Below are 24,033 nucleotides of genomic sequence, written 5' to 3' on the forward strand. Positions count from 1 at the left end.
TAACAACTTCTACCGATTTCTAATCTGATTTGAAATTTTTGATCGTGTCATTTTCCCCGAAGAACCCCCAAAACCAACCCCCCCCTTCAATTCCCTAACCCGAAAAGTAAAGTTACATATAAATTGTTATTTGCGTTTCATTTTATATTATTCGCAGGCTGTTTCGTGAATAAATTTTATATATTAAGTTATCATAAACATATTCTAAAATAAAAAAACTAAGCCGAATTATACCAAACCAATCATGGAGTGTCCTGCTATGCCTGGCGTAGTGAAATCTTTAATCGGTAAAACTAGACTCGTTTCTACGACGTTCGTCCTACTAAAATCTTCAACGATGAAACTAGACTATAGCTCGCAATGATCAACTATTGAAAATAAGGCTCGTAGCACTCATTTTGAAAGTCATTATGTGGAAAACAACAACAAATTTGGATTTTCCAAATAAATTCAAAACATCATCAATCCATACTCGTACTTTAAATAAATGGAACATTTTATCCTAACAAATTAGTGAAAAATTAAATGATAAAAAAAATAGTGAAAGGGAGTGCAAGGGGTAGCCCAAAAATACAGGCCCATTTAATTGAAATGATCTAGCCCAAACTAAAATGGTCCAAACTGTCATTATGCCAACCCAGGACCATATTATGGGACATTTCTAATTTTCTGTCGTTTTTTCTTTTTTCTTTTTTTTTGCTTAAAAAATTGAATAATACTAATTGAACAATTTTATTGTTTGATTTATATCATTCATAAAATAAAACCACAAAAACTATTGATTCACCGTTGTCATGTCAATTTTGTGAAATAATTATCCGCTTCGATCTAAGATATGAAAATTTATAAATTTTTATACCAAAAATATTATTTTTATATCAATTTTATAACATGTATATCGATTCGATCTATTATATGAAAAATATAATTTTTTATATCGAAAATATTGATAATTATATATCTAATCAAACATCTCTCATAAAACAATTGCAATTTGGAAGGAAAAAATAATAGAAATCCGGTCAGTACTTGATCTCCAAGCAAATGTAGCCCATATTCGCCTAAATAAAAATTCCGACACAGATAGCAATCAAGTCACGAAAACCTTGGATCTGAGGACACAAGCAACAGTAATGGAGAGCAACCTCGTCAATTTGTGTATCGAGGCGGCCACTGAGAGCGCTGCCGCGGTAGAGAAGTGGCGGAGGCAGCGGCGAACTCTGGAGCGCATGCCGTTTCAACTCGGAGAAGCTCTTCTTCACCGGCTCGTCCGCCGTCGCATACTGTTCCCTTCTCTGCTTGAGTATGTCTTCAAACTTTTGTAATTATGTGGGCTGGCACATTTCACGATTGCAGTTTGTTAGTCTTGAGCTCGGATATGATTGTTATTCGTGTTGAGGTCGAAAATAAATCTTGTAAAACACAACTTACATAGTAGGAGTGCAGGCCAGAAGCTTGCCTGTATATATTTGTCAGAAATTAGCTATGTAACCAGATCCAGATTTTTGATAATAGATATATAGCTGTGGTATAGAAATAGATGCAAACCTATGCAATGGTTTAAAAGTAGATTGATCCTTGGCGTAGGAATTAATTAGCATGCCATGTCCTTTTGCCAGCATCTAATCTGCTGTTGTGTCAAAACATATTAAAAGTTGGAAGTGTAAATATTTTACCTGTGAGCATTTCAGTTGGGGATGCAATATAGTTAGTATAAATACGTGAGATGTTTTGTAATAACTGATTTGATGCTACATTTGAAATCATTTCTTTACTGTTCATATGTTTATGGACTAGATTGCTTTCTTGGTTCGGTTGTATGTTGGGTTTATAAGCTCGGATATGTTTTTCCACCTCCAGAGTTTTCAAATACAGTGTAGCAGAAATTGATTTGAGAGGCGAGAACCGTGTAGATGCAGAATGGATGGCATACTTGGGAGCGTTCCAGTACTTGTCTTCTCTGTTTCTCACAGATTGCCATAAAATCAATAATTCGGCGCTTTGGTGTATAACAGGTTTACAATTGATTCGTTGTTGGTACTTTATTTGCCACCTTATAAATATCTTTATTTTTTAGTAGACATCGAGCATTGATTACATGATTTACCTGCGGTCAGATTTATGTGAGTGCTGAACTGAGTGATTGCGGTAACAGATGTAGAGGTTTTATGTGTTTTGGGTTTTCACAATTGCTCGATTCCTTCAATTCAGGGATGATTAGTTTAAAGGAGGTGGACCTTTCAAGATGCTCCAAGATAACCGACGCTGGTGTTAAGCATCTTCTGTCGATTCCAGCCCTTGAGAAGTTGAGCATTTCTGAAACAGGTGTTACAGCAGATGGAGTTGCACTTCTTGCTTCACTAACCAGTTTGTTAGTTTTGGACCTAGGAGGGTTACCTGTCACAGATTCAGCTCTGGGTTCTCTTCAGGTAGAAAATTTTCTCTCTCCTCTCTCCACCTTGCCCCCCACCCAGCTTGCTGCTACTAATGGATATTGGTATTGTTATGGGCTTTTAACCCATTCCTTTGCTAAGGGATCTGAACTTACTTTTGGTGCAGCTGTGATGCGATGGTACTGTGAGTCTTTCATGCAGCAAACGTAAACTGGACATAATTGTTATTCAGATGTGCTACTCTGTTGTTTATACTCAAAGTTTTCTTAGTTTTTAATTTTTTCTGTCCAATGTGTAAGTTGGTCCCGTCTAATTTAAATAATGAACAATTTTTTTAGGTTCTCACAAAATTGGAACACCTAGACCTTTGGGGGAGTGAAGTGTCTAATGAAGGAGTTATTCATCTCAAGCATCTCCCTAAGTTGAAAATTTTAAATCTAGCTTGGACTGGTGTGACAGAGTTGCCTAATTTGTCATCTCTTGCATGCCTGAACCTGAGTAACTGCACCATACTTTCTCTATTTGAAGGGATTCGTCATAAAGTTCAGTTGGAGAAACTCATAATGCATGGGGCTAAAATTACAGATGCTTACGAAGTTTTCCAGTGTGTTGAAACTAATACGCTTAGTTTCTTGGATATATCCAACTGTTCCCTCGATTCATTCTGCTTTTTATCTTCTATGGAAGCAATGGCCCATTTGATTCTTGGTGATAGCTCACTGGTTGACAATTCAGTTGAACACATAGCATATATAGGAGCTAATTTAAGATACTTGAATCTTTGCAATACAAGAATAAGTTCTGAGGGGATTGGAGCATTAGCTGGACTTGTTCCTATTCTTGAAACTATACTGTTGGCCGGCACACTCGTTGATGATTCAGCTGTCCTATATATTAGCATGATGCCATCACTCAAAGTTATCGACCTAAGCAGGACAAATGTGAAAGGAGGTAGACTTGTGTTCAGAAAACATTATGTTCCTTTCATTTTCAAGTCATCTTTTGTTGTTTACAATGTGGGACCGAATGAAGCTAATTTTTCGGTCTGCTGCAACAGGTCTGATTCACTACAAGGATAATGTTGCTGACGAGGTCCCTTCATTTTCCGCTCTGCAAAATCTCAGTCACCTGGAAAAACTAGACTTGGAGGAAATACAAATTAAGGATGCAGCATTGTGCCCACTTTCTAACTTCGGCAGATTGAGCTATTTGTCTCTAAGAACTGATTCTCTTACAGACGCATGTCTTTACTTTGCATCTTGTGTTCCAAAACTGATTCAGTTCAGTGTTCGCGATGCTTTGCTTACCAATGCCGGGATCGATTTATTTGTTCCTCCTCCAAAACTAGAGGTCCTTGATCTCAGGGGTTGTTGGTTGTTGACAAAAGATTGTCTTTTATCTTTCTGTCAAAAGCACCCTCAGATTAAAGTGAGTCACGAGCTTGTGACGACACTTGACAAGGGGAATTCCCTTTATTTATCTCCTCCACGAGACATTATGATCTCACAACCCAAGCGAAAGCAGGAAAAGTTGTCAATGCCAATCATTAAACCCGATGATATTTTTCTAGGTATGTTTCTGAAATTTATCTCGACCATCGGTGTTTATGAAGATCTCGTAACCATTTATAAGTGTTGCCTCAGCAGATCAAAGATTGAAATATAGCAGAGATGATTTACTCTCTATGCGATTTTCATCTGCGCCAGCTTCAACTTCAACTTCCAATCCTCAAGGTAATTTGATATGACACTTAAAACATCGGGATGTGACTTTTTTGCTGTGTTAAGAGTAATTGAAGTTGATTGTGAGAATAGTTATTAAACAATTACTCTAATATATTATTGTACATTATGAAATAAGATAGAAACAATTCCTTTGCATTTGGACAGTTATAGTTCAGTGTCCTCGTCTTTTGGCATCAAAAGCTTCAATTTAATTCCACCAATTTTCTCACGATTTTTTCCTTTCTCATGTCTTCAAGCAACGGTTTAGCATTGTGGAACCAAGATTTCAGTGTAGAAAGGGTAAAACTAAAACTATATATTTATTTATTTTTAAAAAACATATGGATAGAGAATATAATATTTCGTGATTATATATAAGACATAAAAATCCACGTACAAAATATTAAATAGCTGAGGGTAATGATATATTTTATACCATCCAAATAAAGAAGAATTAAATATTGGCACCATGGACATTCGTCAATAAGTAATCAACACAGAATTTGTTCCTTAATTGCACGGTTTTGAGTCCTTGGAATCTTGAAAAGTCGAAAAATTAACATTTATTATTTGGTTGATCGAGTTTTGACATATGGAGAAGCTCACTAAAAAAACTGGTGGTGGTGGAGAAATAATGTTCTACAATATTATGTTAGATTTTTTATAAATTTTTTTATTGGAGGTTGGTTCGTGGGATTGATGACATAACAATTTTAAACTCTAATTATTATAAAACTCGAAACAAACGTAGAATGAGACTGAATATCATCAATTGCACAAATTGGTGTCTAAAGAATTTTGAAAACGTAACATTCCTCTCCTCGTCCTCCCTAGATATACTACCAAAACCCAAATATATTTTGAAGTCGAAGGTTCTGCAAGCAAGCTTGTATTCATGTATTCTTTTCAATTTCATATAATCAAAAAATAATTATTTAATCACTTAGCGGGTCAATTTGAAGGCCTTCTCCCAACTTCTAGAATTGCCCATTACCCCTGGTAGTAGTAGTAGCTCAAGGAATTATAAGCGACGCTCCCTTTGAAATTTGAATCCAATTTTGGAGATAAAAATATATAATTTAAAATTTACATCTTCAATCGACTTTTTTAAGTGATTTTACCAATCACAAGCAGAAACAATTTATACTTAAGACACGATAACTAAGAATTGTCTTTATAATTTTCAAAAAACGAAAGTATATTCACTAAAAACATCTTTAAAATTACTATTTTAAGAGCTTCCCATAACTTCAAAATCAGATCAACTTCGATTCAACATTTTAGAATGATTTAAAATTAAATAATTTTTTTTTATAAAAGATATTAGGAGAATTTACACACATAATGGCCTTTTGTGTAAATTTCCTAGGTAATTTACAGAAATTCCATTACTTTTTTTTTAAACACAGTTTTAGTTCTTAAGAAATGACTTTGACATTCAAGTGAGTTACAATTCAATACAAGTTGTGAACGTTATTGAATTATTAACTTAATTTTTTTACCACATTTCAAATATAAAATAAAATACAAACAGCCTTACATTTTTCATTTTTGCCCTCTAATGGCACCGACTATTAGTTGGCGATGATAATAGTCGCTTGAATTTTGATAAAGAAAATATTTTGTAACTGGAGGGTACAGAGGTTTGCAAAGATTTTTGGAAATGGGTTTTATTACCTCACAGTTGGAAGAACTGCCAAGGCCAAGAAGGCAGCAGCTGCAGACGTGATTCTGGTCGAGTGAGCCTTTGATTCCCATGTTTACTCATCTAACCAGAGAAACTCACATAAAAATTGTGAAACAAACTTGAAAAATTACCCATTAACCACAGCAGCAGCACACAAACGGACAAGGAAAAAAAACCGATTGCCATTTTTAAACTAAGAAATATAAACCGTCTCAATGTGTACTTTCAGGAGAATGATGTATCCGACTTAAAATTACTGACTCGGACACAACTAACTCTGGCATCATCGCCTCTGAACACACATCAGTTAGAATTGTACCATAACTAGTAACACCAGACTTTACGTCCTCAGTGTTACCATCATTTTTCACCTCAGCAGGTAAAGGAGCATGGAACCCTTCGATGCTTTCCTCAGACAAAGGTCCCTCCTCAATGATCTGATCCTTTAGCAGTAATTTTGAGGCTAAATTCACCATCATGTTATCATGTTCTTTGGTAGAAATTGGCTCTTTGGATTTTACCATTGCGTTGGCCGGTGGTAGATCAAGATTTTGATGGGCAGATACAATATAACCTTCAGCATCTGATGAAGTATTTGGAGGAGTAAACTCCACATTCACATGCGAAAGTGCGTATTTTCCATCTTGCATGTCACTGGTACTAGAAGGCTTCTCAGTTTTATTGTCTTCTATGTTAAGATCCTCGTGATCAGACTTCGTAAAAGGTAGGTTGGCACTTGAAAATTTCTCCCCGTTCATAACTTTGTCAAAGCTACCTTTTTGGCTCTCATAAAGTGTTATTGCTTTCTGCAATCACAATTGAATCGAAACCAGGAAAAAAAATCAGGGTACTTGAAAATTGGCATTTCAATAGAAACAGACAAGAACGTGGAAAGCCCTAAAGGGTTCCTTACCAAATAAATAAACCCATGCATATGTAATAAAACCAAACAGATTCTACTAGAAAGGTCTCTTTTTTCTAGGTCTTCTAGCTGCTGCCTATACATCTCAACACAGAAGGTGAAAGGGATCGATCATGGATTAATAGGAGAATTTACACACAGATGAATTATCTACTTTTGCTCATCAGAAAAACTGCAGTATCAGCAAAACATCACAAATAAATTCACGGACACTAATGCCGACAAAACAATCATTTCATTGGACAATGATAAATTGATGTAAGAAAAATTTCACTGATCTACAATGGGCATCGAAATTTAAATGAATTGTAAGTCACTGTATTCTATATTGTGAGTATGCTTATAAAATATTCCTTTAAACACAAAAACACACCATTCTTCAACATAATCAAATACCTGGAAAACAGAATCATCCACAGTGTCAGATAGGGGAGACCATAAAATTTGGTGAGGTGCTACTTTAGCTTCTATGGCCTCCTGTCATAAAAAATGAAAATAATAAAAAAAACAATTATTTTTATAATATGAGTAGAACAATATGATGAAATACATATGGCAGTGTCCTTTACCTCGATGAATAATATCTTTAAATCATCTATATCAGAAATTATGCTCTGATCCATATAAATAAAACCTCTGCACTGATTGAATAACTCAGGTTCAGTAAGATCAGCAGAAATATCAAGCTTGGAAAGGTAAACCAGGCAAAAAGGTACATCATCCTTCTCTGAGATTTTAGCTAAATTACTAGTATCCTTGAGGTTATTACTGGGAGCATCCGCAGAATTAATTTCGGATTCATAAGTGGATTGGTTAACATAATTGATCGCTGCCTGCTGATCAGGAAAAATTTGTTCATTTTGAGTTGGCTGAATAGATTGACCAGCCAATGCTTCATCTGTATTCAGTGAAAAGTCATTCTCTTGGTCATATGATTGCATCTCCAAGCACGCAGTGTTACTTGGCCCCTTCCATAAATCTCCAGTTGTATCCCAGCCATGACCACCAGGCAGGCTTCTAGAATGGTCCCACCCTGGCCTACCGTATCTGTGAGCCTCATCCCGATAGACAGCATGACTAGCATCCCAAGAATGCAATGGATTACACGAATCATCAACAGGATTGTGCCATCCCATTGGGCGAACAGGGACTGAAAATCTGTCATTGTCGGAAATGTGATAAGGAGCAGGATGGTTTGAATCCACAGGTGGTCTGATGCCAAACATTGCTGGAGCTGGAAATGGCTGCATTACTGAATGAAAACCGACAGGGGGCGGAGGATGTGGGAAAGATCTGAAACCATTTGGAACAGTAGACGGCCAGCTTGGAACGCCTCTCCAACGATTTCCTCGAATTCTTCCCAGATTAGGATCACCGCCTCCGCTCCTCCTATGATGGTTGTTCGACTTAAATCTATTTTCATCTTCAATCGAGCCTGACATTAAAGGGCTATCTACCCCTGTTCTCAGCGGAGGAAGAGGTGGAAACGACTTAGAACCTCCAGATAAATGGTTATTTCGTGTAAAAGAGGAAGACATGGATAGAGTATCAGATTCAGCTTGTGAATGTTCATCTCTAGGAAGCAAATTCATGGCCAACTCACGACGTTCCCTACCTTCCTTCCCAGTGTGGTCCTTCATATCTTGAGAGCCACTACTCTGCATCAATTCATCAATATCAATATTTCGTCTTACATCAGACCTATTAAACTGTCTCATATCAGTATTTGAGGATGGAGATTTATCCGGTCGTTTCAATGGTGATGAACGAGTGTCTGATTTTAAACGTCTTTCAGCAGATGACTCTCTCAAATGGCCATCTTCTTTCTGGCCAAGTTTCTCCAGTGACCAAGATGAGGTCTTTTCAGATCCTCCCAGAGCATAATCTCTACCAGAAGTCATATTGTGCCGAAGTCTTTCTTCATCACTATATTCCCTATGCTTGTATTCATCCTGCTTAGTGAGCCTGGACAAAAGCCAAAGGAAGTGTATACGCATGTTTGATCAGAACAACAAACTATACACTAAATTATTGTTATTAATTAAATGCATATGCTACAACAGAACACGAAAATATAAGCAATAGCAAAGTCGATACCAAAAATTCTCTTTTACAAAACAAAAAGTTGCATAACAACTGGCTTACTGGAGTTCAACATAAAGGTGTCAATGAAGATGGAGATTAACCTTCACTTATACTCCAGTCAAAATTCACAAGGATATGATACCACCAGAATTAACACACTCCACTGAACCAACTCCACACCCAAAAACACACACTCACACACAGAGAGAGTGAGAGCACAAAAATTGTTCCTCCTTTCATTTGAAATTGCACGTAATCGTCGGACAACAAAAGAAACACTAGAATGTGGACTTTTAAAAAGTTCGCAGAAATTAAAGCATCAGGTGAGAAGAACCCATGGAATCCTCCAATATACTCTTCACAAAATAATTGACTTATTTGTTATGGAATCTGCTTTCCATTCAATTTCATCAAGCAACTCCAAAAATTTGAGGCAGTGCTTTTTTTCTTCATGCACCCAACCTCTTTGTAAATGGCTAAACTTTCATACAACTAATAATTTATCCCCTTCAGAATAACAAAAAATAAATAATTTCCACTAGGATCACAACCATTTCTGAGTTTTTCATCAGCGTGCTAGTCGAAGTTAGTCAAAATAACCTTTGGATTGATGTTACTAGACATTAATGATTACCTATAGTTATCCCTTGGAGTAAGAGAACTTGAGCTGGGTGACCTACCCCTTCTGCTATGGCTTAAGTTAAGTTCAATTTCAGCATTCCTTGACGTAGATCGCCCTCTGTCAGGTACTGAGTCCATTCCTGCTTCGCTTCCACTTCTCTTTTCCGAATCAAATCTGTGATCCTTGGTACTTCGGGACCTAACATCACGATTATCCTGTTTTTCAGTAGTTCTTCTCCTACCTTGATCATCTCTATACCTAACTTTTATATCATCATGCATTGGACTATCATCATGCGTGCTTGAATGTTTAGAATGATGATCAGCAGCACAAACACCGTCATTTGAATGCCTGGGGTCAGATTTGTTGCCAGAACAGTATCTTGTGGCAAGTTCTTCACCGTACTTTGCTTCTCTTGGTCTCTTCTCCCTGTCAAAATCATCCACATGCTTATCATCCTTATACCGACTCTCTCTTTCGAAATCTTTTCGATGTTTTTCTTCCTTGGTAATATTATCTTTATGGCTATCTTCTCTATAATCATTTTCCCGGTGTCTATCATCTCTATCCCCATTTTCATAATGCCTAACATCCCCATGTCGACCATTTTTTTCTCCATCATCACGATATCGATTATCCACACGTCTGCTTTCCCTTTCACTGTCTTCACAGTGCCTATAATCCCTGCGTCGATCAGCACCGTCCCAATATTTATCATCCTTCCCCTTGGTATCTTTCTCTCCATCTTCACGATGCTTTTCATCTTTATGTCTATTGTCTCTATCACCATCTCCACGATGTCTATCTTCTCTACGCTTGGCATCTTTCTTAACATCTTCTTTATGCTTGCCATCTCGATGTTTATTATCGTTCTTCATTTCTTCATGGTACTTCTCATCCCTTTGCCCATCATTTTTGTGGTCATCTTCATGATATTTATCTACATAAATTCTATCCTTGGGCTTATCATCTTTGTATTTCACATCTTTGACATGGTCACTTCTTGAGGACAATCCTCTTTCATCACCTTCTTTAAAATCATCATGATGTTTACCTCTATCGCTGGAGCTTTCTCTTCTACGACATAACCTTTTATCAACTTCCTTATCTAACTCAGGATTTTGTAACTCTAGTTTTACAGGAAAATCTGCAAAAAGAAATTAAATTTACCGTTTAGAAATACTTAGTACTCCTTCTCAGGGTTGGCACACCATTCCAGAAAAATAATGGCACATTGTAGATCAACTAATCTTCTAGATTGATGGACTATAAAATAGTAAAAAAAACCTATATTCCTCAAATTATGAAATTAAAGTTATCCTACTTTTATTAATAATATTGAATAATAACTCCACTAGAACTTATGAAGTATCAACACAGCAATACAAGCCTTTAGGTTGTTTAGTTGCTTCACAAACACCACAAACATAAAAGCATTCTGAGAGAGAAAAATCTTTTGTTTAATACACCATACAGAGAAAGAGAATTTGTACAAAAAAAACAGAAGAAGAAGGAAAATAAAGAGTTTCAATGGACGGAAAAGATCCATCAATAGATAAAATAAACATATTCCTACTACGATGCAATCAAATCATAACTAGATCTAGAAGTCCCTTTTACACACTGCGTGCCAAATTTATTACAAACATTAGTAAGATGTGTGGAAGGATGCTAGGAATATTGTAAAGAATCTCTTTTGTCGAACCAGATATCTTCTCTTGCTTCCAGTTTATTGATTATATAAGTTCCTCGAATTTCTTCTTATGTCAATTATCTGACTCCACGGTATTAGTCCGGTTTGGTTTAGAAATGAATTAAAATGAGGAAATCAAATGAAACTATGATATGCCACATAAAGTGCTCTAAGTGTTCAGCTAGAATCAACAGCAAAACAAGACAACATCTAAACAATTTCACTAGGAGTACTCCCTCCAACTTCCACCTCATTCCAAACAAGTATAAAGTCCTATGAAATGTCATCTTCTGTAAGCACCCGGATAACTCTAACCACCAATAACTCAAACTGAAGGCCATAAGTGATTGCGTAGACAGGTGCAATGCTCATTAGACAAAAGTTTCTTACTTGAACGGTGGTTCAATTGCAAACATCAGTGGCTGATGCAAAAAAGAACTTTAAAATCAGATAAACAAAAATCCTCGAGCGAACCAGAATTTGTTTTAACCGCCAGAACTTCTCGACTGCACACAGAAATAAGTAAGAAACAAAGAGAAATTGTCAATCACATGTTCATTCCACAACTCGAAGTCACCTAACCTGAGTTTTCTCGACCACGTTTAACCTTTCTCTCCACACCAAGATCCCCCGACTGTTGTAATTCCTGCTTATTTCCAACATCCATATCCACTAAATTTATCTTAGCATCCCCACGCTTACTAACCTGGCCTAAATTCTTCTCCTTCTCCTTATCTGGCCTGCGATCCTTGCCCTTGTATTCCTTCCCTTCTTTCTGACCAGAATGATCCCTCTCAGACTTCCTCTTAGACTCTCCTTTACTCCTACTGTCCTCTTTCACTACCACAACTGCTGAACTTTCCATCTCTCCAGCACTTCCACTTTCATACTTTTTATCCATATTCTTCCACTCCATTTTGGAACTTTCCCCTTTATTGCCCACTTCCTTCAATTTAGACTCGGTTTTAGAGTTGTCCCCTTTGATTTTTTCCTTCTCCACGGTCCTGTCACTATTGCCTCTTTCTTCCCCACCTCCATTCCACCTGTCTCCAGCATGGCCAATGTCGGTTTTCTCTTTTCGCCGTTTTGATGAAAAGCATTCCTCGGAGGCATTCCCACAACCATTCGGATCTTTACCTTCCTTACCTTCCCGCGCCTGGGATGAAATTTTACGCTTCTCACCAGTAGCTGAATCGCGAGAAGCATTCGCCAGGTTCTCATCCCTACTACCTTTATCCTTCGTCCTTACATCCTCTTCGGAGTCTGGATGATCCTTTGAACTGTGTTTGCTCTGCTTATGTGATCTGTGCCTCGAACTCCTGGGCATGGCTGTAACTTCACTTCGCCTCTAACAAACTCCAAGCTCTAAAATTCCCTCAAATGCGCCACCCAACAACAAAATCAACCAAAACTTTACTTCAAAGTAACTCCGATGACCGCAAAAAAAGGAAAGCGGACAACCACAATAATGCAAAGTAATGCACCGCAGATAAATATAAAAACAGAAACCCTAATTCCAGCAGTTTCCGAACGAAACTTCCCACTTATCAAATCAAGAAACCGCCTTTAATTCCCCGTTGAAAATATAAAACCTGGGCCGTTAAGACACAGCCGTCCACAGTCCGAGACTTTGACCCATTGATTGCGGCGGAACAGAAATATCTAAATACACAATGAACGAAAATGTATTCCATCAACGAGAAAAATCATACTGATTCCAAGATATGCGGGGAGGAAGAAAAAAATGGGGAAATTTAGAGAGAGATCGGAGGCGAAGGCTGCCAAAACAAAATGGCGAGCATTTGGTATCGTATCGTGGATAGCAGCTAGTCGGACGAAACAAGTTGGCCTCCGGAGATAAGTCATATTTTCATTTGACATGTTTTTTCTATGCGTAAATTAGTTCATCGACGGGAAGAGATCATAATATAAAAAATTAGTTATTTTTAAGTTTTTTAAATTTAATTATATAGTATATATTTTATTAAAAAAATAATTTTTTTCAAAAACAAATTATATGAGACGATTTCACGTGTCATTATCTATTTTTTGAAATAAATTTTTAAAAAATATTATTTTTATGTCAAAATTATTGTTTTTTATAATAAATATAGATCAGATCGACATATCTCCCAGATATATCTATGTGATATCATTTCACGAAAAACCTAACCTACTACTTCTGTTTTTATTTAAAATTTTCTCCTTTCTTTCATTATTATTGAAAAATAGTTAATTTTTGGTCGATTCTAGCAAATTTTTTATTCGGAAAAATATTTTAAATGCTTAAAGAGTCTAAAAGTTTTTAGAACAAGTATGATTTTAGGGCATTATATTTTCAATTTTGATCAAAAATTTATTTTTCCTATGAACTTATAAAAATCACATGAGATTTTGAGATCATTTATATTTAACGTGGACATTTTGGAAAAGACAAGGTTGGTCTTGGGAAATTATGAAATCATAGAGTTTATTTTATTATAATATTATAATAAAACATTAAACTTATGTTTTTTTAAAAGAAAAATCATTAAACAACAATAAAGCCATGTCCGCCAATACAAAGACATCTCTCGTATGAATTTAAAAAAATATATAGTATATTATTATCCAAAAACTCATTATAAAATACGTTCATTCATTACCTCTAAATTTTTTAATAAAAATATTAAAATTACAATTGTACTTTTGTTTTTTGTTTTTAAATGCAACTATATCAATTTATCCAAATTCAAAATAAAGAATTTTGTTTCAATCTTATCCAAATTCAAACGACAATATGTATCATGATCTAAAAATGCATTATAAAAAATATAAGCTTTAAATATAATTAAAATGATCCGATTTAAACAATTATTCTAATCAAATTTGGGAAAAACCCTTAAAAAATAATCACCCATGAAAATTGTTTATGCTTTGGGAAAAACAATTGATAAGGATGAAATATGTTTTAAATAATAATAAAAATTATATTTAAATTTGCGCACAAAAAGTACAAAAATAATTAAAAAAAAAAGAATATTTCAATGTTAGTTCTTTGTCACTATTTGATTTTATATTATTGAATTAAAATTTTTGATATGTCTGCGATATTTAAATTTTGTTATTTTTTATGTTGTGGTTCTGAGATGAAATTATTTGTAATTGTCACATTATCATTTTCGATAAAAAAAAACTATTAAAATTATCAAAAAAATTACAAAATTTATTATTAAAATTGAACATCTTAAAGAAACAAAATCACAAAAAATAAATTTGTAGTTTTTTAAAACACAAAAACTAGACGGTCTCACGAATCAATTTCGTGAGTCGAATATTTTATTTAGATCATCCACAATATTTTTTTTAAAAAAGTGCACGAAGAACTCTAAAGTGGATAGAACTGTTATCATAATGGTGATCACTAATTCCTTCGCACCAAAGAAAAAGGACGATAGCATCCGACCTATGCGGAATCTGATATTACTAAAATAGCCTCCAAACAGAAATCCACAAGCGGAGCAATCTAGGTGCATAAGAGTAATTTTATTAAGGATGCACCAATTATATGACTTATGTCAACAGCTCCACCTGAAGATCAACCCCGTCTCGCCAAGTTCATCATCTGCCAAAACAATAAAGGAAAAAAATTATTATAAATTATTTTTGGTATTTCTAGTGAAATTGTTATCTGGGTTTTGGCTGCAAGTTCTATGAGGTGAGAGTTTTGATTATTCATTCAAAAATCTGATTGCGTTTATCGGTACTGGATTTATGCGTGTGTGCGTGTGCTTATAGATATTTGGTCAAGTGAATTTTTAGTGTAAAATATTTTGTGAGATTGGAAAAGGGGTGTTGATTTTTCCGAAATCAAGCGAAACTGTGCTGTATGAAGTTATTAATTTAGCTGAAGAGTTTTGTCCTGTTCGCTTAGAAGGGATGTTATAGGGATCTGTTTGGTATACATAGCTGGAAGCTTTTGATATTGATAATTTATGCGTTGATCACTCGGTAAAAAAGAACCTTAAGCTTTGGTCCATGGTTTACCAATTATTTGTCCTGTTTGTGATGCATTTGAGAGATCTAGATTTCAAGCTCTTTGGACTCGAGAACTACTTTAGAGCTATTAAGTTATTATCGTGTTCAACCTATTTATATTCAACTCTCACTTGGAATCCTTGATTAGAGATTATAACTTGCTCAAGTTTGCCTTTTATATTGCTTGGTGTCTCGCTGTTAAAAATACAAAATAAAAAATTTGGGTTGATAGTTGATGTGGCTTGGTAGATCAGTTTTAAGTATAGATCTTCGTATGACATTTGGTCATCATTTTCGTGATCGGACAGTCATTCTTCGTAATGAGGTTGAAGTTTTTGATCGTAGAACTTGTGGAGATAACATCGTTCTCCCATGTTTGATAGTGGACCTTGACTTTTCTATATTATTCTGCGAAGGTTTCACTTCCAAAGTTAAGCTTAATGGGTGATGGTCCTCGTGGAATACAAATATTTCCGGATCATTTTGCCGAGTCAACTTCTGGTGCAGATTCACCTCGAAGTGAAACATCTTGTTCCACAGATTTAACAACTTCTAGCGTTTTGGGGTGCGTTCTTTCTAGAATTATTAAACGGAATATAAATTTTATGTAAAACAGATTGATTCTGTTTGTTTTTGTTTGCTTTAGCTTAGGTCTCACAGCCGTACGTGGGCTCGCCAAAAATTCAAAACCGCTGCATCCATGTTGAACTTGTTTAGTCTAAAGGGTCTTTCTTGGGGTTTAGGTGCAAATGGTCAGGAAAAGGTTGCATGAACGCTTGACAGATAATCATTTGGCTATGCAAGTTTTAGTTTATGACTACTAAAAATTTTAAAACTCGCAGGTTGTATTAAGTGCTGTGGAGGTAGCATCACTACGTTCGGAAATAGGGGCTTTAGAAGAAAGAGAATCTCACTATAAAGCCCAGTAAGGAAACTCTCATTCTTAACTATTTATTTTGCAACATCCATTCTTTATTTCCCTTTGAGATACAATCTATTTATATCTTTATAATGCATTCAAAGATGGTCTTCTTCTCCGTTCCGCGACGGTTCAAATCCTTCTATGTGGTGTCTCATGAGTGTCATTCATTGAAACAAAATATTGTTTTTATTTATTCATTTACATTTTGTAAATTGCATTTATATTTTCTCCTCATATGTCTTAACCACCTCTTCACCACGAGAATGGGCGGACCAGGTTTGCTGAAGTGAAAGGATGTGAAAGATCTTTGGCGTGACTTGATAGATTTTTGAAAGAAACGAAACCTACAGGCTTCTAAAAATTAGACATAACATTTTTGAGTTTTTATGTTCATCATTTTTACACAGGTTAGAGCATGTCGATGAAATTTTGCGATCAGCTCGTCTCACGGGCTATTTGTTCGTACGAACGGTATTATTGATGTTTCTTGTATTAATGCTTTTGGGTATTGAATTCTACAGTTTTATTTATATACTTTTTCTGTTCTTTTTTTGCAGAGATGGGCAGTATTACCCGGAGAGCCTCTTCCGATTGATGATGCTGAAGTTGATGACTGGCTTCCTCGCTTTCTAGTCCTTCATGGCTCATGTATCTATTTGTATATGGCAAGTACAGGTAATTGAATCTTCGGAATTTTTCTTGTCAAGCTTTATGCAATTATATTGCCCTTTTTAGCAAATAATCCGATTCTTTAGTTTCTGGCCCTCGATTTGATTTGTTTTTCTTTCACGTGACCACCCTTTTCTATATCTGTTTGTATTGTGGATTACACGTGACCACCCTTTTCTATATCTGTTTGTATTGTGTTTTTCAGATTTGAGTCCTCAAGACTCAACTCTCCTATCTGACATTGTCGAAGTTGGTCCTCTCCCTTGTCTAACACGAGAAGATGAGGAAATTCGGCATTGCTTTTACATCTTAACAAGTCATGGAATGCGATATGAATGCGCGAGCATCTCTAAAATACAGGTGAATCTGAAATTTTTCATAGTACTCGATATAAAATGCTTGTCCTAGCCTCATTCAAAGTTGCGATTTACTTGACTATTAGAATGACTTGGTAAAGTGCCATGTCTCTTGAAAAGTTTGTCTTCCAATAACGCTACGTCACTACCACAACCTTTGTGTACGACTAGCACTTTCTTTGGGCTTTATCGGCAAGTGTCTCTACGGCTCCTCTCTCACTCCACCACCGAATTGTGGAATTATAAAAGAACGAAGCAAAAGAAAAAAAAATTGTTCTACATTTGAGAGCCCATCGTTTATTCGTTTGTAAGCCATGGCTGCGAGAAGTATTGCCATATTATAAATTCTCCTTGAGTTGTGGCACTTATGCTTATTTTCTGACTTGTATCGTCTACAGAAAAGTATTATTTGTGTTGTTTCAGGTGGATTCTTGGTTGGCAACATTGCAGATCGATTGCAAGTTGGTATCGAATTCAGATGATTCAAGAAGAGCGTGACTTGAGTGATCCAACAATTTGTACCATGCACTGTGCATATATGTGCTGACTTTAGCTATAGGTACAAATAAAAATAGGTTATATCATGTACATGGCCAGTTTATGTAGCTGGAAATAACAACAGCATTATGGTTGTTGTCGTCGGTTCTGATCGCAAGAAGATGTTCATGGTATTCAACTTGCTCGCGCAAGGTTGCTCTTGTTCTTGGCCATTCTTTTGTGTGCGTGTGTGTGTATACGGTGCAAGATAACTTACTTAAAAATCAAATTTGTCCGATGCTTTACGATGGGGGGCGTGCATCGAGTGTATAATCGGCAGTCAATAGGTGGTTTGTGTTTCTTTGTTTTCGTATTGCTATCCATAGGGGTACACACATGTAGATTCTTAAGAACCCCCCTAAAGCGCAAAATATACCTAATTACATTCCTTATTCTGTAAAATTGTAAAGATCATTGTATGTGGTAAAAAAATCTGACCATATGTAGTATAATCGATTAAGTGAACACTTAATAAAAAAGAGATATGTAAACAATTCAATATGCATTTGCATTTTAATTAAGAAAACAACATCTGGATGCGTAATTATTGCTGTATATGTTGATGGTTTAAACATCATTGGAACGAATAAGGAAATTCAAGAAGTTGTGTTGTACTTGAAGGAAGAATTTGAAATGAAAGACCTTGAAAAAACAAAGTATTGTCTAGTTTGCAAATTGAACAAAAAGAACGTGGAATATTTGTTCACCAGTCAATTATATATAAAAGGTCATTAAACGTTTTAATATGGATAAATCAAATCCTTTAAGTAATCCAATGGTTGTTAGATCATTAAACATAGAAAAAGATGCATCCCGTCCATGTGAAGATGATGAAATTATTCTTGATCCAGATATACCATATCTAAGTGCTATTGGTGTCCTTATGTATCTTGCAAATTGTACAAGACCTGATATATCTTTTGCTGTAAGTTTATTGGCAAGATTTAGCTCATATCCAACAAAGAGACACTGTAATATAATTAAACATATATTCCGTTATCTACGATGAACGATAAACTTGAGACTTTTGTATTCAAAAGATAACAATCAAGGTATAATTGGTTATGCTGATGTTGAGTACTTATCTGATCCATACAAAGCACATTCTCAAACCGGATATGTATTTATTCGTGGAAGCACTGCAATTTCTTAGTGTTCGCAGAAACAAACACTCATAACAACTTCATCAAATCACACCGAGATTATTGCACTACATGAAGTAAGCCGTGAATGTGTGTGGCTAAAATCAATGACCCAACATATCCAAATCTCATGCGGATTATCATTCGACAAGAAGCTTGTTACACTATATGAAGATAATGTTGCATGTATTATTCAAATGAAAGAAAGATACATAAAACACGACAAAACTAAACATATTCCTACTAAGTTCTTCGCATTCAAGCTCTTAGTAAAGATATTGATATTTTTACTTTCAATCAAGTGAAAACTCATCAGATCACTTCACAAGAGCACTTCATACGACACTATTCAGAAAGCATATATAACACTGAGATATGTAATCTATTAACTATGTGAAGAATCGTTCGTGTTAGCATGAGGGGGAGTTTACGTGACTGCATTCTTTTTCCCTTACTATGGTTTTTATCCCAATGAGTTTTTTCTAGTAAGGTTTTTAACGAGGCAGTATAAAAAAAACACGTAATGAAGACAATCATTGTATCATGATCATTATCACAAAGAGGAGTGTTGAAAATAAGAGTTGTAAATATTGAAAATTAGCGTGTGATGATGTATGTAATGATATATTTATTTTTGGATTATTTTCAAAGAAATTCTATAAATAGATTTCTCAATTTGTGAAGAAAAACACAATTGAGTAGAGAAAATTTTATAAAGTGTGTAGTCTACTATATTTTGTGAGTTCCATAAATTTTTATTTTTAACAGATTCTATTTTCATAATTTAGTTAAATAAATATATTTATACTTTGTATTTATATTTATTATATTGTTAAAGATTGATTAACTAACTTGGAGGTTCTCATATATTTTCTGAAAAATAAATTTCTTCCTCAAATTCTAAAAATATTCTTTTTTATTTAACAAAATATATCATAAAAATATATTTTATTAGATTTTATGTTTCTTATATATAACTATTATATTTTTTAATTTTTAATGATTTTCATGGAGCCATTGAAGTGTATTGAAAATTTGGATATTTTTATAGAAATTTTAAAAGGCGAGTTTAAATATTATTAAATTTTTTAAAAATTTACAAAAATTTATTTCGAATATGAAAGAATATTCTACACCCCACTTAATTTAATAAAATTAACAATAATTCAAACGATAAAAACACGTGTTACTCTGCAAGCATTCCGGCGTTGAAAAAATCAGGGAAACTTTATGCCATAAAAAGTCACCACTCATTGCACTTTCCATTCACTGCTTCGGCTGTTTCACTTTATTCATTCATTCAACCAGACAACGCACGCACGCAAGGATTAATCGAGGCGCTGGCAGGATGAGGTCTCAAATCAGCAGATCTGCGAAATCTTTCCTTTCAGCTGCATCCAAGCGGACCTCTCGTTCGTTTTACGGTATTTTTTTTAGCTTATTCTTGATCGGAGGATTTTCTGGAATATGCGCCTTTTCAGCTGTATGCTATTGTTCGTCTTTACAGAATTTACTGATGAGCAATGCATGGAGATGTTAATTAGATCTGATTGCTTAGAGTTTTATGTATGCGTGATTGCTGTTTGAATTTTACAGGAGTTGGGTGGTTAGTTATCGTTTTAAAATGTGAAAATTGCACTTATTCAGTTTTAGTTGTGTTTATGACTCATTTAATTGTTCTGATCAGTTCATCACTGAAAGTCTGGATTGGCCATTATTTAGTAACTGCTGTTTGATTAGTTGATTGGAATTTGTTTAGATGCTTCGATGTTTTTGTTCTGAATTTTTGCGCACAATGCCTCCTAGTTGCTTGATTGTGTACAAGGGGCAGGCGTTTCCGTTAATTTTGTGAATAATGTTCTCTAGCTTCTAAATTTTCAATTTCTGTTTGGTTTTTTCTATAAAGTCTCACCCCCTATTAAATTTCTAGTGCCGTGGTTTGAACGATATGCTTAGAAGAGAATGATTTTTATTGAGAATTATGAGTGATTGAACGAGCTAGATTTCGATTTTCTTTTGTTTTTATTTTATGAGTATGTAATTAGAAAATGATTGATCGGGCCAGCTATGAAATCCGTGGACACATGCAGCCTGAATGAATGGTGGTGTTGTGAATATGTGCTGAACTATCAGAGCCTGTTGTTTATCAATTAATAATAAATTATTTGAGCAAATATTGAAATGTGTCGTTTTGCCTTAACATGCTAAGAACAACAGAAGTTGAGTAACTTCATTATTGCAGGAGGTCATGCTGCTGCAGCTGCAGCTTCGGTTTCATGCAGAGGAAGAATTTCATCTTTAGCTTCATATGGTGCAACAGAGTCAGGAAAGGCATATAAGGTTTGGCTTTCCGGGGCCTTATCCCTTCCTGCTGCAGGTTATAGCACGTTCCCTTCTAAAATGAATTTCTTTTCCATAGAAATGCTGTATTTTATCATAGATGAATGCTTGTTTTTTCTTGTCATTTGGCTGCCTTTGATTTCTTTTTTCAAACCCCGCTCTATCAGTTTAATTAGTGGAATGCCGGAGAGATAAAAAGGAAGAGCTGCCTTGTCCCTTGCTTAACATTGGCATTGTGCATCCGGTGCCTCTTCTACAGCAACTGTTATAAGCTTCTGCAATGTAACGGGATGAAAATTTCCTTGCATTACATTAGAAATTGGGTGTGTTTATGCACTTCCAAGAAAGCTACTTCATCCACGAGCCTCCATTATTTTCAAGTTTATAATTTACCCCTGGTTCCCTGTTATGTGCCTTCCTGTATGCAATTCAGAAGCTGTTTGTTCTGCTGTTATTTTATGGTTGATTCAAGTTTCAGTCATGTAGCTTGATTTGCCAAAGATTTGAAACCTGAGCATCAGTAAGCACTAACATTTTATTTTCTGTCTCTCTTTTCTGTGTTACAGCTTTAATGCTTCGGGAACAGGAGGCACAAGCAGCAGAGGTACTTCTACCAAACATTCCTTGTCTTGCCGTCTGTATGGTTTCTTTGTTCCTTTTCTGATGCATGAAGCTGCATTGTTACTTTTGTAGATGGAGCGAACTTTTATCGCCATCAAGCCGGATGGAGTGCAAAGGGGCTTGGTATCGTTCTGTCGAGCTTTTTCTTTTAAAATTCTTTCAAATCCTATAAAAAGGCTATCGAGCAGTGGTTATATTTGTTGCTCGATTTGTATTCACGAGAGTTAGTACATGGCATAATGTTTATTTTCTTTCATTTACTTATCCCACTAACAGAATGACCTAGGAAGAAGTGTTTAACGTGGTTTGGTCTTACTACGTGTTGATTAAAACCATAAAAATCCACAGAATAAAAAAAAATTCTTGGAACCATCCTCTTTTGTATGTTTCGGGTTTAGGCATGATGACACTTCTATATATCTGCGTGTATTCAAATATTTAATCGGACCAAGTTTCTGATGGTTTCAGATTTCGGAAATCATATCCAGGTTTGAACGGAAAGGCTTCAAGCTCGTGGGAATCAAGATCATCATTCCCTCAAAGGATTTTGCGAAGAAACATTATCATGACCTCAAGGAAAGGCCTTTCTTTAATGGGCTGTGTGATTTCCTAAGCTCTGGACCAGTTATTGGCATGGTTAGAATATCTAAGCACTCACTTGCAGACTCTGTACACAATCTTTGGCAATAACCTAATTTACTCCAGTGTGCTGATTCAGGTTTGGGAAGGTGAAGGAGTGATCAAATACGGCCGTAAGCTCATTGGAGCTACAGATCCACAGAAATCAGAACCTGGAACGATCAGAGGTGATCTAGCAGTCGTGGTTGGAAGGTATGCTCCTAATAAGATTAGTTTTGGGTTTTTTTGGCGTTGTAAAATCACATCGTTCACAATGCCAGAATGTAGAAAAATCACACGGCCGAATTGTAACAATGTTAAGCCAAAACTTAACGGTTATTGGCGGGACAAATACTGGCATGACTTGAAATAAAAGTAAAAGAATCTAAAACCGCAATTTTGCATTATTTTTCGCTAGATCTGGTTTGCTCTTTTCACATTTCATACCAGTGTTAATACAATTAATCGAGTTTTTCCATTGCTAACATGATGCTGTCATTGTTATTATTGTTTCCAGAAATATAATTCATGGCAGTGATGGCCCGGAGACGGCAAAGGATGAAATCAACTTATGGTTTAAACCTGAGGAGTTGGTTAGTTACGCGAGCAATGCTGAGAAGTGGATTTATGGTGAAAATTGAAGTGCGACTCTTCTTTCTTTTGTCAATAAATTCTTCGAAACTACCCAATAATTTGCATGGAGTACCTGGTGAATCATCTAAATAACCAAGGTGGTTTCATCTATTTATCGGCTGAAAACTATGCCTCCAATAATGTAATTCACTACAATTTTAATTTAAAGACTTTGGTCAATTCATTTTTGTTGTCTTTTTATTCGCTGATACTTTTTTAATTACTTTTACCCATTCATTCATATTTCAACAGGATGTAAAACAATCAAGAATTTCCGCTCAAACCCTGCACTTTTGAGTTATTTTTGCTAGTTATCGGTCATATGTTTTGTATGTAAAACATAGTATTATGACATTGTTTTATTTGTAACGATCTCACATATTTATATGTGTAATTGATATGATACATATTTATAATAAAAATAATAATATTAATATAAAAACTAATATTATTTCTAATAAACATATATTATATTATATAATTTTGAGAAAGAAAATAATATTTTCTAATCAAAGTAACATATATTACACAATATTTTTTTTCATAAAACAACTAACAAAAATTGGTTTATTTACAATAAAAAATAATATTTTGAACATAAAAATAATATTTTTTACGAGTCGGATCATAAATATATCTCACACAGTTTCATATGAGTTTTTGTATATTATTATATAGTTAAGAGTCTATATTTTTGTGATACTTTATGATAATCCAGACACTTATATTTTATAATTATAATTGTAAAATAAAATTTTCAGTTTTATTATATACGGTTTCCTCATTTATTTGATAATATAATTATAATTTTCATAATGTAGTATAATAATCACATATATTTGTTATTTTACAAATTTATCGCTTGACTTTGATGGTCCGGGGTAATCGTTAATCGCCAATAGTTAGCATTATTCAAATCTATGAGTTATTGAGTATGCAGACCACGTGATACGTACAACGGTGAGAAATGATGCCATAAAATATGTTTGAAAAAGCTTTTTATTGCCATAAATGGGATCTAGACACATGTCATACTGATTAATACATGGGTT

At 34.9% G+C, this 24,033-nt stretch overlaps 3 protein-coding genes across 3 annotated transcripts; 2 read left to right on the forward strand and 1 right to left on the reverse strand.

Moving 5' to 3' along the window:
* The first annotated feature begins 1,008 nt into the window (after positions 1 to 1,008).
* Positions 1,009 to 4,302, forward strand: LOC140990699 (uncharacterized). Its single transcript, XM_073460535.1, has 6 exons — positions 1,009 to 1,303; positions 1,861 to 2,015; positions 2,212 to 2,429; positions 2,732 to 3,344; positions 3,451 to 3,963; positions 4,040 to 4,302. Exons 1-6 carry the CDS (start codon positions 1,134 to 1,136, stop codon positions 4,138 to 4,140), a joined length of 1,770 nt encoding a protein of 589 aa, XP_073316636.1. The 5' UTR covers positions 1,009 to 1,133; the 3' UTR covers positions 4,141 to 4,302.
* A 1,668-nt stretch (positions 4,303 to 5,970) lies between these two features.
* On the reverse strand, positions 5,971 to 13,007 carry LOC140990749 (uncharacterized). The gene is made up of 5 exons (XM_073460591.1): positions 11,709 to 13,007; positions 9,446 to 10,580; positions 7,296 to 8,691; positions 7,123 to 7,203; positions 5,971 to 6,610 (listed from the first exon to the last, which is right to left on the reverse strand). Exons 1-5 carry the CDS (start codon positions 12,451 to 12,453, stop codon positions 6,017 to 6,019), a joined length of 3,951 nt encoding a protein of 1,316 aa, XP_073316692.1. The 5' UTR covers positions 12,454 to 13,007; the 3' UTR covers positions 5,971 to 6,016.
* A 1,658-nt stretch (positions 13,008 to 14,665) lies between these two features.
* Positions 14,666 to 23,165, forward strand: LOC140989694 (uncharacterized). Its single transcript, XM_073459027.1, has 15 exons — positions 14,666 to 14,823; positions 15,560 to 15,708; positions 15,795 to 15,906; positions 15,986 to 16,068; positions 16,473 to 16,536; positions 16,623 to 16,740; positions 16,940 to 17,094; positions 17,514 to 17,551; positions 20,123 to 20,193; positions 21,012 to 21,146; positions 21,676 to 21,713; positions 21,803 to 21,853; positions 22,199 to 22,366; positions 22,449 to 22,561; positions 22,866 to 23,165. The coding sequence occupies exons 2-15, from the start codon at positions 15,584 to 15,586 to the stop codon at positions 22,987 to 22,989; spliced, it is 1,395 nt and encodes a 464-aa protein (XP_073315128.1). The 5' UTR covers positions 14,666 to 14,823; positions 15,560 to 15,583; the 3' UTR covers positions 22,990 to 23,165.
* The last annotated feature ends 868 nt before the right edge of the window (positions 23,166 to 24,033 follow it).

The sequence above is a fragment of the Primulina huaijiensis genome, chromosome 12 (genome assembly GCF_012295235.1).
Source record: "Primulina huaijiensis isolate GDHJ02 chromosome 12, ASM1229523v2, whole genome shotgun sequence".
In the NCBI taxonomy this organism is placed as follows: Eukaryota; Viridiplantae; Streptophyta; class Magnoliopsida; order Lamiales; family Gesneriaceae; genus Primulina; species Primulina huaijiensis.